The sequence below is a fragment of the Microcaecilia unicolor genome, chromosome 7 (genome assembly GCF_901765095.1).
Source record: "Microcaecilia unicolor chromosome 7, aMicUni1.1, whole genome shotgun sequence".
NCBI classification, from domain to species: domain Eukaryota; kingdom Metazoa; phylum Chordata; class Amphibia; order Gymnophiona; family Siphonopidae; genus Microcaecilia; species Microcaecilia unicolor.
Genome location: NC_044037.1, coordinates 57,548,575 through 57,563,035, shown reverse-complemented (window position 1 = coordinate 57,563,035; position 14,461 = coordinate 57,548,575). Strand labels below are relative to the sequence as shown.

Here is a 14,461-nt window from a genome sequence, read left to right as displayed (position 1 = left end):
GTCTGGGAAACCTCTTCATCTTGATTTTGGCTGGGTACTAAACCTCACCAAATCACAGCCACCCACCTGGCTCCTACTTGCTTTAAGAAAAGAAACCAGAAAAGGAAGGGGGAGGGAGGAACTCTTGAGTTATCTTCCTCTGCCAGGGCCTGCATGCAGAAATGTGCCTTAAAAATTGCTTCAGGTATGTGGGCTGAGCTGGCTGGAAAGTCTGGTGCTTTCTGATAAAATAGGAACACATCCCTCTTCACGGTGTAGATGCAAACTCCAAACTGTTTCCACTAACTAGTTGTGTAACCTGGAACAAATGCTGCAGTTTGAAGCTCTTCTAATGTTTTGAAGAAATAACTTCACATCCAATTAGTTAAACCCCTTCCAGGGGAAAGGAGAATAGAGCAGTGAACAAGGGAAGGGAGAGGGAAAATAATTCAAGACTACTACTACTAATAGCATTTGTATAGCGCTACCAGACGCACAGAGCGCTGAATACTTGACATAGAGAGACAGTCCCTGCTCAAAGACTCTTGAGTATCATCCCTGCTCTAGGTCCAATTCAACTGTTTTATAGCCCTTTTATTTTCTTTGTAATGGAGCTTAAACCTTGAGTGAGGTATCTCCCCTTCTGCTCAACCGATGCCCAGTTCCCCAAATGGGTCAGGAACTGTCTTAGACCAACTATCACTATTTGCTGGAGTCCGAAGTACTTGGCGTACACAGAAAATTCCTCCCACCAGGTCGAATGCAGCTCTTAGTAGCAAATATCTTCGTACACAGCCCAAACTCTTTTCAGTCGCTGGTCTTGTCAGCAAGTGTCATCTTTCGTAGAGAAGGCAGAAGAAAGAGTACTTGGGGGGGGGGGGGGGCACCATTAGGTATTCCTTCAAAGGGCCAATTATACTGTACTATCAGCAACCCTTCTCCACAGAAATTTGCTGGTCCTACCCCCTAACTTCTGATGAACTAGTCGCCAACTGATTTGGATGTTAAAAGTAAAGTCTAAGACAGAAGCTGCACAGCAACTACCACCTGCTTCAGACAGAATACAGAAAACTGACTGGTCAAACCCTCTGTTGCATCGGGAGACTTTCTCTAAACAGCAATAGGATGTGAACGTATGAAATGATGTCCATGTTGCAGCCCTGCAAATTTCCTTCAAAGAGGCTGACTGCAAATGGGCTACTGATGCTGCCACAGCTCAGACAATAGGAGGTGTGACATTATCCTCAAGAGTGTATAAATATGGTACAGGCCTGAGGCCTACTACCTGGCTAGGGACCTGCTGGAAGAGCTTTGCCCAGCCTAAGGGTTGCTGGGAAAGACAGGCCAAGGAAGAATTAATTAAAAAAAAAAAAAAAGCATTTTCTAACTGTGACATTAGTTTGATGGTTTGGAATGATGAAAATAGATTCTGACCGCAGAGATAGCAGGGAGGGACCTTGTAGCAGGTGCATGAAAAAAGCAGAAGTGAGAAAGAACATTTGTGGTCAAAGACAGTTTCCCATCTGCCGGAAAAAGGTGGGGGATTTTTTCCAAGGGTAAAAATATCAAAATGCGGTTAGTGCCATCTGTGTGAGAGCAAGTTTTTTTTAGGGGAAGGGGGGGGGGGGTAATATGGATCAATGGAAATCAAAGAGTATAAATATGGCTGACAGCCTCCCTATAGGGGGACAGTCTGAGTCTAGAGGTTTACCTGCATCACCCTGTTAAAGATCTCCCCATAAGAATATTTAATTATATTCTTATAAATCAATGCTCTATATGTAAACTGGCTTTGGTGAGTAATAAATCCTATAACTGAACCTATCTCTAATTCTCTTTATTTCTTACTTATGGGGAATTTGTTACAATATATGAGATCTGATATAGACAAGGAAAAGGGTTAACTAGAATAAAATGACAATCCTTTTGGGTCTGCCTGGGGAAGTGCACATCCCCAGAAAGACCCCTGACAAGAGTTGGAAGATCATAGTAAGTTACTCTATGAACTTCTACTGTACTGGGTGACATGGGATTCAAAGGGTTCAATGATTGGAGTCAGATGGAATTGGTAACAGCCTTCCCTGTAGATTTAGGGGATATAAAACCCCAGTTAATTCATTTGGTGACGCCCTTCTGTTGGTTGGACACGTTTGTTTTCTATGCTTTCTTTATCTAAATTACTTTGGTCAAACTGGGGATTGATATATTGAATCTCAGTTGCCCAAAATGTACTCTATATCCGTTCCTCTGTCAACTTCTATCTCCTGACAAGTCCCAGTTCACTGAATCTGTTTCTCTTTCCACTTTACTATCTCTCTCAGACCCATGCCAATTACTTACTTTCTATTCTTTGGTTCTAATCTATTAAAATTTAGTTCCACTCTTCTTACAACCCTATATTTCCTTTTTTTTTTCCGCATGGCTGAACAGATTTCTCGTCTATATTCATATCTCCTCTCATCTTTTTCTATTCTATGGCTTCTCTGTGCCACTTGTATTTACTTCCTTTTTTATCTGAAGCCTGCCTGAGCATAAATTTAAAAAATGAAATCCACTAGCCAATTGGATAGATCCAGTTTTGGATGAAAATTAGGGAGTTATTTCTGGCAGGTAGGAAGCACAGAGTGAGAAAGGCCAAAAGAAACCATTGTTTTGCTCTTAGAGGGGAAAGGAGGAAGATGACTGTTCGGGGACTCCAATGTGTGACACGAATATAATTCAAAAATGTAACTATATGGTAAAGATGCACAGCTAAGTTTTGTGTTACCAGGCAATTAATGCAAATTGAATCTAGTAAATATTGTTTCACTTTAAATATGCAACATATGCAAACTGAAGTAAAGAGATTAAAGTATTACTTCTCTAATATTCCAATACACATCACAAACTATCCCATCAAAGCAGAAGAAAAACGGAAAGATCCCAAAGAAACTGAGTGCAAGAGATGCTTTTTATTGTATGTTCATTACGATGAGTAACACATTTAGAAATAATAATCCCACATAACAGTGACAATCTTATTTTACAGCGTGTACATCATTTACAGCCACATAAACCACACATATTTTTCTAAGAGCTTTTCCAGAATTAGTATTCTGAAATTTAGAAATATATAAAAAAAAATTTCAAGGAACTGATTCTCATCTGGTGCAAAAACAAAGGATGAACATTATCTGAAACACAAAGCCACAATATAGCATGAAGTTAAAATCTACCATGTGGACAGCTGTGTGCAAACATGAAGCAACTAAAGTGAAAAACAAACAAAAAAATAAAAACAAAAAGTACACATTATATGCATAACATTTATGAACAGGTTTTTCATTAAATAGCCCTAGACCAGCTTGTTATATTAAGCGCCATTTTGATTTGCTGCATGCTAACACAAAGCATTGTTTAAAGGGATGCATATTTTAAATGTATACACTGTAAACTGAAGATCCACCTCCCAACTTTAATGGCAGCATTATGTTCTGGTTAAATACTGTATAAATACCTTACAGATTGAAAATGCATGGTTTTTATATTATGATATAGTTTCAAGAATTAATGAAAGGTGCAATTGTACGTTGATGCTCAGACGTTTCTAGTCATAGGCTAAACTGGAAGGACTACACCTGTTGTACAGCCTTAAAGAAATTGTATCATTTACTGTCATTGAGGAAAGCTGTGGTTCTCTGAACCATTTTTTAATTTTTTTTCTAGACAATATCATATAGCAGGAAAGAAATGTCGAGACTTTCTCAACACCATCAGCTGTATCCTTTTTCTTTTATTAAAAAAACCCATTAGATTCAAAAGATACTTTTTTAAATCATATGTGCCATACTGAACAACATTCAACTGCAGTATCAGATTTAAAAAAAAGGAAATTATATACACTTTAACTAGCACCGGAACACATTCCTCTGACCTTATAACATAATGCTATACTTGAAATATTATTATATCCTGTAATAAAATAGGTTAGCAGCTCTGCAACTCTTTAAAAAGGTACTTACTGAACCTAAACAAGTAAAGGAAACAAAAAGGTTTCCCAATGAAATGTTAAAATGGGACAGACACCCAAAACTTAGTCTGTTTCTGAAATACAATTTCCAGGCACAATGTAAAAACCTACTGACAGATTGAACAATCACCATCTAGTCTCCCTCCCCAAAATTGCATAAAAAGGTCAGATTTAGTTGCTGTACTGAAAAGGATTGTTAATAAACCCCTTTGTATTGTGTAAAACAAATATCATTTGATAAAATGAATCATTCTATATTTTTTCTCTGCAGCTTAATTCCTTATATACTATCTGATACAAGGTAATTAAAAGACATTCAGCCATGTTTCTGCAACCATTTTATGGTGTTCTTTAGGTTCTGATAAGCAACAATCATAGGACTACAATATTCCCTGCCAACCCTAATACTTTTAAGACTATTAATACAAAGAATGTTATGATTTAATATCAAGCTTTTAAACCAGGAGAAGCAGTTCATGAGATTTTTTCCCCTCAAGTATACCATCAATTTCTAAACTTTTTCTTTCTTTATATTTTATCTTCTTACATTATAGCTTCCTTATGATGTCTCATTATATGCTGGTTCTTTTCTGATGGTCTACGGAATCCCTTTTTGCAATATTCACACCTGTGTGGATAGTCTTTTGTATGTATTGATATTACATGGCGCTTGAAACCTGAAGCATCTGTTGTGTTGTATTCACAATATTGACACTGATAGACCTTCCGTCCACTATGAGTCTTCATGTGCTTCTTCAGTTCATTCTGTAGTCTAAATCCTCTCTTGCACCTTTTGCATTTAAATGGCAGGTCCTTGGTGTGAACTGAAAGGATATGCCCACTAAGTACAAAAGGATCTGACGTTTTGAAATCACAGTGTCTACACTGATGTATTTTTTTACCTTTATGGGTTTCACTATGCTTTTTGAGTTCAGAAGGCCGATGGAAGCCTTTTTCGCACACCTCACACTTGTGAGGAAAATCCTTGGTGTGGACAGATATAATGTGCCGTTTAAGGTCACTTGAATTGGTGCTTTTATGGTCACAATGTGGACACTGATGGGTTTTATGTCCTTGAAATAATTCCGTGTGCCGCTGAAGCTCCTTTTCATCTGCAAATGCTTGAGGACAATGCTCACATTTATATGGCAAGTCTGTACCATGCTTGGTTTTTATGTGTGTTTTAAGATTAGACTGGTCAGCACACCTGAACTCACAGTACTGACAGAGGTATGGCTTTTCCCCTGTATGGGTCCTCATATGCTTCTTAAGTTCAGAAGGATGACGGAATCCCTTTCCACATTCCACACAAACATGGGGAAAATTTTTACTGTGAACTGCAAGCAAATGCCTATTAAGCAGTCCCTGTTCAGCAGTCTCGTAGTCACAATATTTGCACTTGTGTAGTTTAGGTTCCTTGTCCCGAAGTATGAGTTTATTAGAACTCAGTGGACTTGCTTCTCTATATCTTCTTGTGTATTCTGTAAACTCATGAGTTTTATCAACTTTGTTTATCAGCTTATGACTTTCCAGGTGGTTATGGAAGCTGACCTTCTTGTTAGTTGTGAAGTCACAGTCCGTACACTGGTATTTCTTCTTAATCATGTGATCTGGGTGGTTCTTCATGTGCCTTTTTAAGAACCCTCTGGATTTGAACTTCTTTCCACAGATGTGACAAGGATAGACAGTTAATGGCTGTCCATCAGGACCTATGATGACAGCTGATCAAAAAGAAAACATATATAAGGAAATAGAATTTACCAAATTATTTACTTTCTGATTATTACATGGGGTTTTTTTTCACATCAGCCCAACATTCTCACAATCAGATTATAGAACATCCATAAAATGTATGTCAAATTACTTTACTTGAAGGCATTTATCACTTTGTCTAGAACAGCATTTTAGAGTTTGTAAAGAAACTACAATCAGAGGAGCTATATTTTAGAAAAAGCTAATGTAACTGCAATTTTCAATAAGTGAAACAAATGAAGCATTGAGAATTTTCTCCTGAGACAAATGAAGATTCCTTTTTAGACTAGATTTACTAAAGAATGGGAAAAACATCTCAATTTTCATAGTCAAGTGCTCTTACAAGAAAACTTACATACCTATAATAAAGCTATTGCATACTGATAAACATTTAATATTAATTTTCAAAGAACTTTCAAGTAGAACATAATTAACATTTCTCTACAAAACTATTTTACATACATACATATATTTTTAAAAAGAAAACATTCAGAAGTTTTTCTGTGGGTAAATGTGAGTTCCCATATAAAAACACTGTTCAGAGATTCCCACCCATCCAAAAGTCAGAGTAAAAAGTATGTATGCTATTTTTTTCTCCCATAAACAAGTGGGTGGGATTAGGTTCAGGAACAGAAAGTACATGTGGTAATGGTACTTTCAAATAACTGAATGTGCTTTCAGGTGCAAATATGCATGCCAGTTGCATTCTCCAAGGTTAAAAGTACCACCTGCAAGCACTATCAACAGTATCAACTTTGTCCTCAGAGTGTAATTTTCAAGGCTATTTCCACAGATAAACAGTGATTTAACTCAAGAAATGGGCATTTATAAAACTGTATGCCTTACATGCAAGTTAGAAGTATGTGCATGGTGCTGTTTTATACTTAAATTTATGTTCTACAGGGGAAGGGAATCATTCCAAGTGGTGTTTGGAACTACACATGTAACTTTTGCATTTTCAAAATGTGCGCTTTTGTTTCTTTCTTTAGTTAAAGATCCTGTGCAAATTTACAACTGTAAGTGGCTATATCAAGTCTATGCACCCTTGAATATTGTTTACATTTTGCTGTGTCAGTGTGTAACATTGAAATGATGAGTTATTTCTCACTTATCAAAACACTGCACTTTTCAGTGAGAAAATGTTTTGTTTGGGAACAAAGCATATAACTAAAAAACAAAACTCAAAAGCAACCACTTCATGTGTCTTGCATCTCCCCCCACCCCCAATTCCGAGTCAATTATTTGGTGGAAACACCTTTTGGCTGTCTTACTGTTGATGTACAGCAATTACCAAGTCATGCCATAGATTTTCAATAGGATTGAGGACAGGCTCTGACTAAACCACTCAAGGCCATTTAGCTTTTTGTTCCTTAGCCACCCCACCACCCCACTGTTGCTTTGCTGCATGATTCAGCTTACCGTCATATTTGAACTGCCTCCTAATTTTAACTTTCTTGCAGAGAGCAGCAGTTTTCCTCAAGGACATTTCTATACTTTTCTCCATTCATTGTCCCTTCTATCCTGACAAGTGCCCCAAAGTTTCTGCTGATGAGAAACATCCCCATTTCATGATGCTTCAAAGCAGAGATCATGTACTTTTTTTTTTTTGGGGGGGGGGGGGGGGGGGGTGGAAAAGATGGCCAAAGCAAACTGGGCTTGCAGTGTTTCATTCACATTGGTTTTAGCCAGTCTAAATTAAACATTATTGTGCAGCCAATGCACAGATGCTTTTGGCCAGTTTTACTGTGCACGGAAGCAGTGACCAGAAGTCCCATGCTAATGAGTCCACTTGTATTAAAACAAGCTCATTAGCAATTCCATGCAACGCACAGAAAACCAGTGCATGGAAAACCCTTGCCCTAGCGGCTAAAAATGACCAACAGCTCAGGAGCTGTTGTTGAGGTCCCTTGCTAACTTTCCTGTCAGTGCCTGAGCCAAAGCCAGCAGCATGCCACAGCCCCTTACCCTCCTTATATGGTACTTTGGCCCCTCCCAGTGCATCCCAGGATGCACTGGGCAAGGGTGCAGGAACCACTACTTTGAAGCAGGCGCGCCCAGAGGCAGAAGAAAGTAGGTCTTCCTCCTGCCTCTGACACAATGTATGTGGGGGGGGGGGGGGGGGGGGTCAGGGGGGGTTGGGGATTACACTAGACCATCAGGGCCAGTATTCAATTGGGGGGAAGGGGGTCTGTGGGACCACTGGACCACCAGGGTAAGTTTTCTGGAGAGTCCACTGGACCACTGAGGGTGCTTTCAAGTTTTGGGGTGGGGGGGGGGGAATGGGGGGTACCATTGCTACTAGACATATGCACAAGAGCTGTGCCTACTGCACAGCTCTTGTGGACACGTGCCAGGAACATTAGGACCCCTTTACCAACCAATGCTCAAAACTAACAGCATGCATATAATTTACATGCTGTTAGTGTTGAGTATTGGTCGGTAATTCCAACTCGGTGTTCAGCCAGTGTTTTCCCAGCACTGTTCCCTACAGTGCTAGAGTGGTGAGGGTGGACCTACTTAATTTCCTAAGAGTTTATAGAAAGCGAAGTTACTCACTTGAAGCAGGATGAATATTCGTACTGTTGGGGATGTCGCCAACAGGGCCCAGCACAGAGAGATTCCCCAGCTTTCTTTTCTAAAAGCGTTTGGAAGCATCTCAACGCACCATGCATGCATCTTCCTGCCTGCTGTCACCACATGGTACAAGCTCAGTCTAGTACAAAAGCTAATAGAATGCAACTCCGAAAGGAGGTGGGGGGGGGGGGGGGGGGGGGGGTTGGGCAGTAAGAATATTTATCTTGGTGTCCTCAAAGAAGAACTGCTACAGATAACTTCGCTTTCTCTGAGGACAAGCAGGATGAAGAATATTCTTACTATTAGAAATCCTTAGCTACTAGCCTGTCCTAAATTTAAAAAAGGGGAACAAAAAGGAGGCCTGCAACAGATGAAGCCCAGTGGCAAACTGAGAACAGAAATAAATAAGCCTAGGAGGGTGGAATTGGATTTTAGATCCCAAATAAATTCTGAAGGACTGTCTGACTAGACAGTAGTGCAATGTGAATGTATGGACTTGAGACCACGTTGCATATCTGCAAATCTCTATAGAGGCTGATCTCAGGTGGGCAATTGACAGAGTCATGGCTCTGATGTTGTGAATCATGACATGACCCTCCAGAATCACTCCAGCCTGGGCATAAGTAATAGAAATGCAGTCTGCAAGCCAATCAGAAAGAATGTTTTTACCGGTAGCATCCCACATCCTATTGGGGTCAAAAGGAATAAAGCTGAGTGGACTTTCTAAGGACTTTAGTTTGCTCCAGATAGAAGGCCAAGACACTCTTGCAGTTCAGAGTGTACTTCCCCTTGATGGGCATCTGGTTTTGGGAAAAATGTTGGCAGAACAACTGGCTGATTAAGATGGAATTCCAACATTACCTTAGGAAGGAACCACTCTTTTGTGATGAAACTTGCTGAAAGGTGGATCAGCTACTAGGACCTAGAGCTCACTGACCCTGCAGGACGAAGTGACTACTACCAAAAACAAGACCTTCTAGGTCAGGTACTTCAGGTGACGGGAATCAAGTGGCTCAAAGGGAGCGTTCATCAGCTGGATAAGAAGAATGGTAAGAGTCCATAACAGTGGAGGACTTGACAGGCAGTTTCATCAACAGTAAGTCCCTCAAGAATAACTAAAAGCTGAGCAGAGATGGGCTTACCCTATACATGATGATAACCTCCAATTGCACTAAACCCTTACAGAGTTGGTCTTGAGTCACAACTCAGACACGCATAGAAAATACTCACACAGTTTTGTGTAAGACAGCAAAAAAGATCTAGGGCCCTGCCATTACACTAGACAGTAAACCACATCCACTCGAAACTATATGACCTCATAGCTGAATCTCTCCTGGAAGCAATTAGGATCTAAGCAACAAGAGTCAATCTCTAGCCTCTCAGCATCCAAGCCGTGAAGGGTCAGGGACTGGAGGTAGGGATGTAATAGTGATCTCATGTTCAGGGTGATGAGGGTTGGAAAGCATTTCAGTCTCCATGAATCTTCAGCAGCTAGCTCCAGAAGTAGAAGGAACCATATCTGCTGCAGTCACAGCAGGGGCGTAGCTACGGGTGGGCCCAGGCCCGCCCAATCTTGGCTCAGGCCCGCCCGCTCACCTGCCAAGTCTCCCACATTCAGCGGGAGACTCCCGCTTTGGCAGGTCATCTTCCGCACTCCCGCCAAAGCGGGAAAGTCTCCCGCTGCCGCTACGATGATCCTCCGCCGCCGCTGCTTCTCTGTGAGCAGCCTCAGCAAAAGAAGAAAATGAAGCGCGGAGCTGCAGCAGCCTTCAGGCATGCGCTGTCGGCTCTGCCGTCCTCTGCCCCCGCTGACGTCAATTTCCTGTTCCGACGAGGGCTGAGGACCGGCAGACCGACAGCGCATGCCTGAAGGCTGCTGCGGCAGCGGGGGATCCGCGCTTCATTTTCTTCTTTTGTTGAGGCTGCTCACAGTGGCAAGCGTGTAGAAGGGATGCAGTTGAGCTGATCTCAGCAGCCGTTTGGGTGCCTGGGGAGCTAAGGTACGTGGATGCTGGGGTGGAGGAAAAATATTTTGTTTGGAAGGGGAGGAGGAAGATAGTGTGTCAGGGTATATGTTGCATGGGGGGGGGGGGGGAGAGAGAGAGAGAGAGAGAGATCAAAGATGTTGGATGGGGACAGAAAAAGGGGAGACACTGGATGAAAGGAGGAAGAGAGAGGAGATGGATGAAAGGAGGGAGACACTGGACAGAAGGTGGAGAGCGAGAGATGATGTTGGTGGAAGGGAGAGAGAGAAAGGGGACATGCTGGATGGAAAGAAAGAGTTGGGATGCTGGATAGAAGAGGGGTACAGAGAGAAAGATGAATGGAAAGAGGGGACATGGAAAAGGGCAGGGGAGAGACAAGCTGTTGGGGAGAAGGAAGGGGAGCAAGGGGGAGACCTTGGTTGGTCAGATGGAGAGAGAAAAAGGAGAAATGCTGGATGAAAGGAGGGAGAGAGAGGAAAAATGCTAGAAGTAGGGCACACTACTCATGCCTATATATAGCGAATGCTACATACCTGTAGAAGGTATTCTCCGAGGACAGCAGGCTGATTGTTCTCACTGATGGGTGACGTCCTCGGCAGCCCCTCCAATCGGAATCTTCCTAGCAAAGTCCTTTGCTAGCTCTCGCGCGGCCGTCTTCCCGCCCGAAACCGGCTCGAGCCGGCCAGTCCAGTATGTAGCAAGACAATACACTTCAAGGGAAGACACAACTCCAAAGGGGAGGCGGGCGGGTTTGTGAGAACAATCAGCCTGCTGTCCTCGGAGAATACCTTCTACAGGTATGTAGCATTCGCTTTCTCCGAGGACAAGCAGGCTGCTTGTTCTCACTGATGGGGTATCCCGAGCCCCCAGGCTCACTCAAAACAACAACCATGGTCAATTGGGCCTCGCAACGGCGAGGACATAACTGAGATTGACCTAAAAAATTTACCAACTAACTGAGAGTGCAGCCTGGAACAGAACAAACAGGGCCCTCGGGGGGTGGAGTTGGATCCTAAAGCCCAAACAGGTTCTGAAGAACTGACTGCCCGAACCGACTGTCGCGTCGGGTATCCTGCTGCAGGCAGTAATGAGATGTGAATGTGTGGACAGATGACCACGTCGCAGCTTTGCAAATTTCTTCAATGGAGGCTGACTTCAAGTGGGCTACCGACGCAGCCATGGCTCTGACATTATGAGCCGTGACATGACCCTCAAGAGCCAGCCCCGCCTGGGCGTAAGTGAAGGAAATGCAATCTGCTAGCCAATTGGATATGGTGCGTTTCCCTACAGCCACTCCCCTCCTATTGGGGTCAAAAGAAACAAACAATTGGGCGGACTGTCTGTGGGGCTGTGTCCGCTCCAGGTAGAAGGCCAATGCTCTCTTGCAGTCCAATGTGTGCAGCTGACGTTCAGCAGGGCAGGAATGAGGACGGGGAAAGAATGTTGGCAAGACAATTGACTGGTTCAGATGGAATTCCGACACGACCTTTGGCAAGAACTTAGGGTGAGTGCGGAGGACTACTCTGTTATGATGAAATTTGGTGTAAGGGGCCTGGGCTACCAGGGCCTGAAGCTCACTGACTCTACGAGCTGAAGTAACTGCCACCAAGAAAATGACCTTCCAGGTCAAGTACTTCAGATGGCATGAATTCAGTGGCTCAAAAGGAGGTTTCATCAGCTGGGTGAGAACGACATTGAGATCCCATGACACTGTAGGAGGCTTGACGGGGGGCTTTGACAAAAGCAAACCTCTCATGAAGCGAACAACTAAAGGCTGTCCTGAGATCGGCTTACCTTCCACATGGTAATGGTATGCACTGATTGCGCTAAGGTGAACTCTTACAGAGTTGGTCTTGAGACCAGACTCAGACAAGTGCAGAAGGTATTCAAGCAGGGTCTGTGTAGGACAAGAGCGAGGAGCTAGGGCCTTGCTGTCACACCAGACGGCAAACCTCCTCCACAGAAAGAAGTAACTCCTCTTAGTGGAATCTTTCCTGGAAGCAAGCAAGACGCGGGAGACACCCTCTGACAGACCCAAAGAGGCAAAGTCTACGCTCTCAACATCCAGGCCGTGAGAGCCAGGGACCGGAGGCTGGGATGCAGAAGAGCCCCTTCGTCCTGCGTGATGAGGGTCGGAAAACACTCCAATCTCCACGGTTCTTCGTAGGATAACTCCAGAAGAAGAGGGAACCAGATCTGACGCGGCCAAAAAGGAGCAATCAGAATCATGGTGCCTCGGTCTTGCTTGAGTTTCAACAAAGTCTTCCCCACCAGAGGAATGGGAGGATAAGCATACAGCAGGCCCTCCCCCCAATCCAGGAGGAAGGCATCCGATGCCAGTCTGCCGTGGGCCTGAAGCCTGGAACAGACCTGAGGGACTTTGTGGTTCACTCGAGATGCGAAGAGATCCACCAAGGGGGTGCCCCACGCTTGGAAGATCTGGCGCACCACTCTGGAGTTGAGCGACCACTCGTGAGGTTGCATAATCCGGCTCAGTCTGTCGGCCAGACTGTTGTTTACGCCTGCCAGATATGTGGCTTGGAGCCCCATGCCGTGACGGCGAGCCCAGAGCCACATGCTGACGGCTTCCTGACACAGGGGGCGAGATCCGGTGCCCCCCTGCTTGTTGACATAGTACATGGCAACCTGGTTGTCTGTCTGAATTTGGATAATTTGGTGGGACAGCCGATCTCTGAAAGCCTTCAGAGCGTTCCAGATCGCTCGCAACTCCAGGAGATTGATCTGTAGACCGCGTTCCTGGAGGGACCAGCTTCCTTGGGTGTGAAGCCCATCGACATGAGCTCCCCATCCCAGGAGAGACGCATCCGTGGTCAGCACTTTTTGTGGCTGAGGAATTTGGAAAGGACGTCCCAGAGTCAAATTGGACCAAATCGTCCACCAATACAGGGATTCGAGAAAACTCGTGGACAGGTGGATCACGTCTTCTAGATCCCCAGCAGCCTGAAACCACTGAGAAGCTAGGGTCCATTGAGCAGATCTCATGTGAAGGCGGGCCATGGGAGTCACATGAACTGTGGAGGCCATGTGGCCCAGCAATCTCAACATCTGCCGAGCTGTGATCTGCTGGGACGCTCGCACCCGCGAGACGAGGGACAACAAGTTGTTGGCCCTCGCCTCTGGGAGATAGGCGCGAGCCGTCCGAGAATCCAGCAGAGCTCCTATGAATTCGAGCTTCTGCACTGGGAGAAGATGGGACTTTGGATAATTTATCACAAACCCCAGTAGCTCCAGGAGGCGAATAGTCATCTGCATGGACTGCAGGGCTCCTGCCTCGGATGTGTTCTTCACCAGCCAATCGTCGAGATATGGGAACACATGCACCCCCAGCCTGCGAAGTGCCGCTGCTACTACAGCTAGGCACTTTGTGAACACCCTGGGCGCAGAGGCGAGCCCAAAGGGTAGCACACAGTACTGGAAGTGGCGTGTGCCCAACTGAAATCGCAGATACTGTCTGTGAGCTGGCAGTATCGGGATGTGTGTGTAGGCATCCTTCAAGTCCAGAGAGCATAGCCAATCGTTTTGCTGAATCATGGGGAGAAGGGTGCCCAGGGAAAGCATCCTGAACTTTTCTTTTACGAGATATTTGTTCAGGGCCCTTAGGTCTAGGATGGGACGCATCCCCCCTGTTTTCTTTTCCACAAGGAAGTACCTGGAATAGAATCCCAGCCCTTCTTGCCCGGATGGCACGGGCTCGACCGCATTGGCGCTGAGAAGGGCGGAGAGTTCCTCTGCAAGTACCTGCTTGTGCTGGAAGCTGTAAGACTGAGCTCCCGGTGGACAATTTGGAGGTTTGGAGGCCAAATTGAGGGTGTATCCTTGCCGGACTATTTGCAGAACCCACTGATCGGAGGTTATGAGAGGCCACCTTTGGTGAAAAGCTTTCAACCTCCCTCCGACTGGCAGGTCGCCCGGCACTGACACTTGGATGTCGGCTATGCTCTGCTGGAGCCAGTCAAAAGCTCGCCCCTTGCTTTTGCTGGGGAGCCGCGGGGCCTTGCTGAGTCGCACGCTGCTGACGAGAGCGAGCGCGCTGGGGCTTAGCCTGGGCCGCAGGCTGTCGGGAAGGAGGATTGTACCTACGCTTACCAGAAGTATAGGGAACAGTCTTCCTTCCCCCGAAAAATCGTCTACCTGTAGAGGT

At 44.6% G+C, this 14,461-nt stretch overlaps 1 protein-coding gene across 1 annotated transcript in view; it reads right to left on the bottom strand.

The window, feature by feature from the left end:
• Window positions 1-2,910: 2,910 nt before the first annotated feature.
• The window catches only part of ZNF711 (zinc finger protein 711), a gene marked incomplete in the record, with an annotated part of 150,928 nt that continues 139,377 nt past the window's right edge, over window positions 2,911-14,461 (bottom strand). The window contains 1 exon segment of the mRNA XM_030210925.1: window positions 2,911-5,709. Coding sequence (XP_030066785.1) covers window positions 4,532-5,709 — 1,178 coding nt within the window.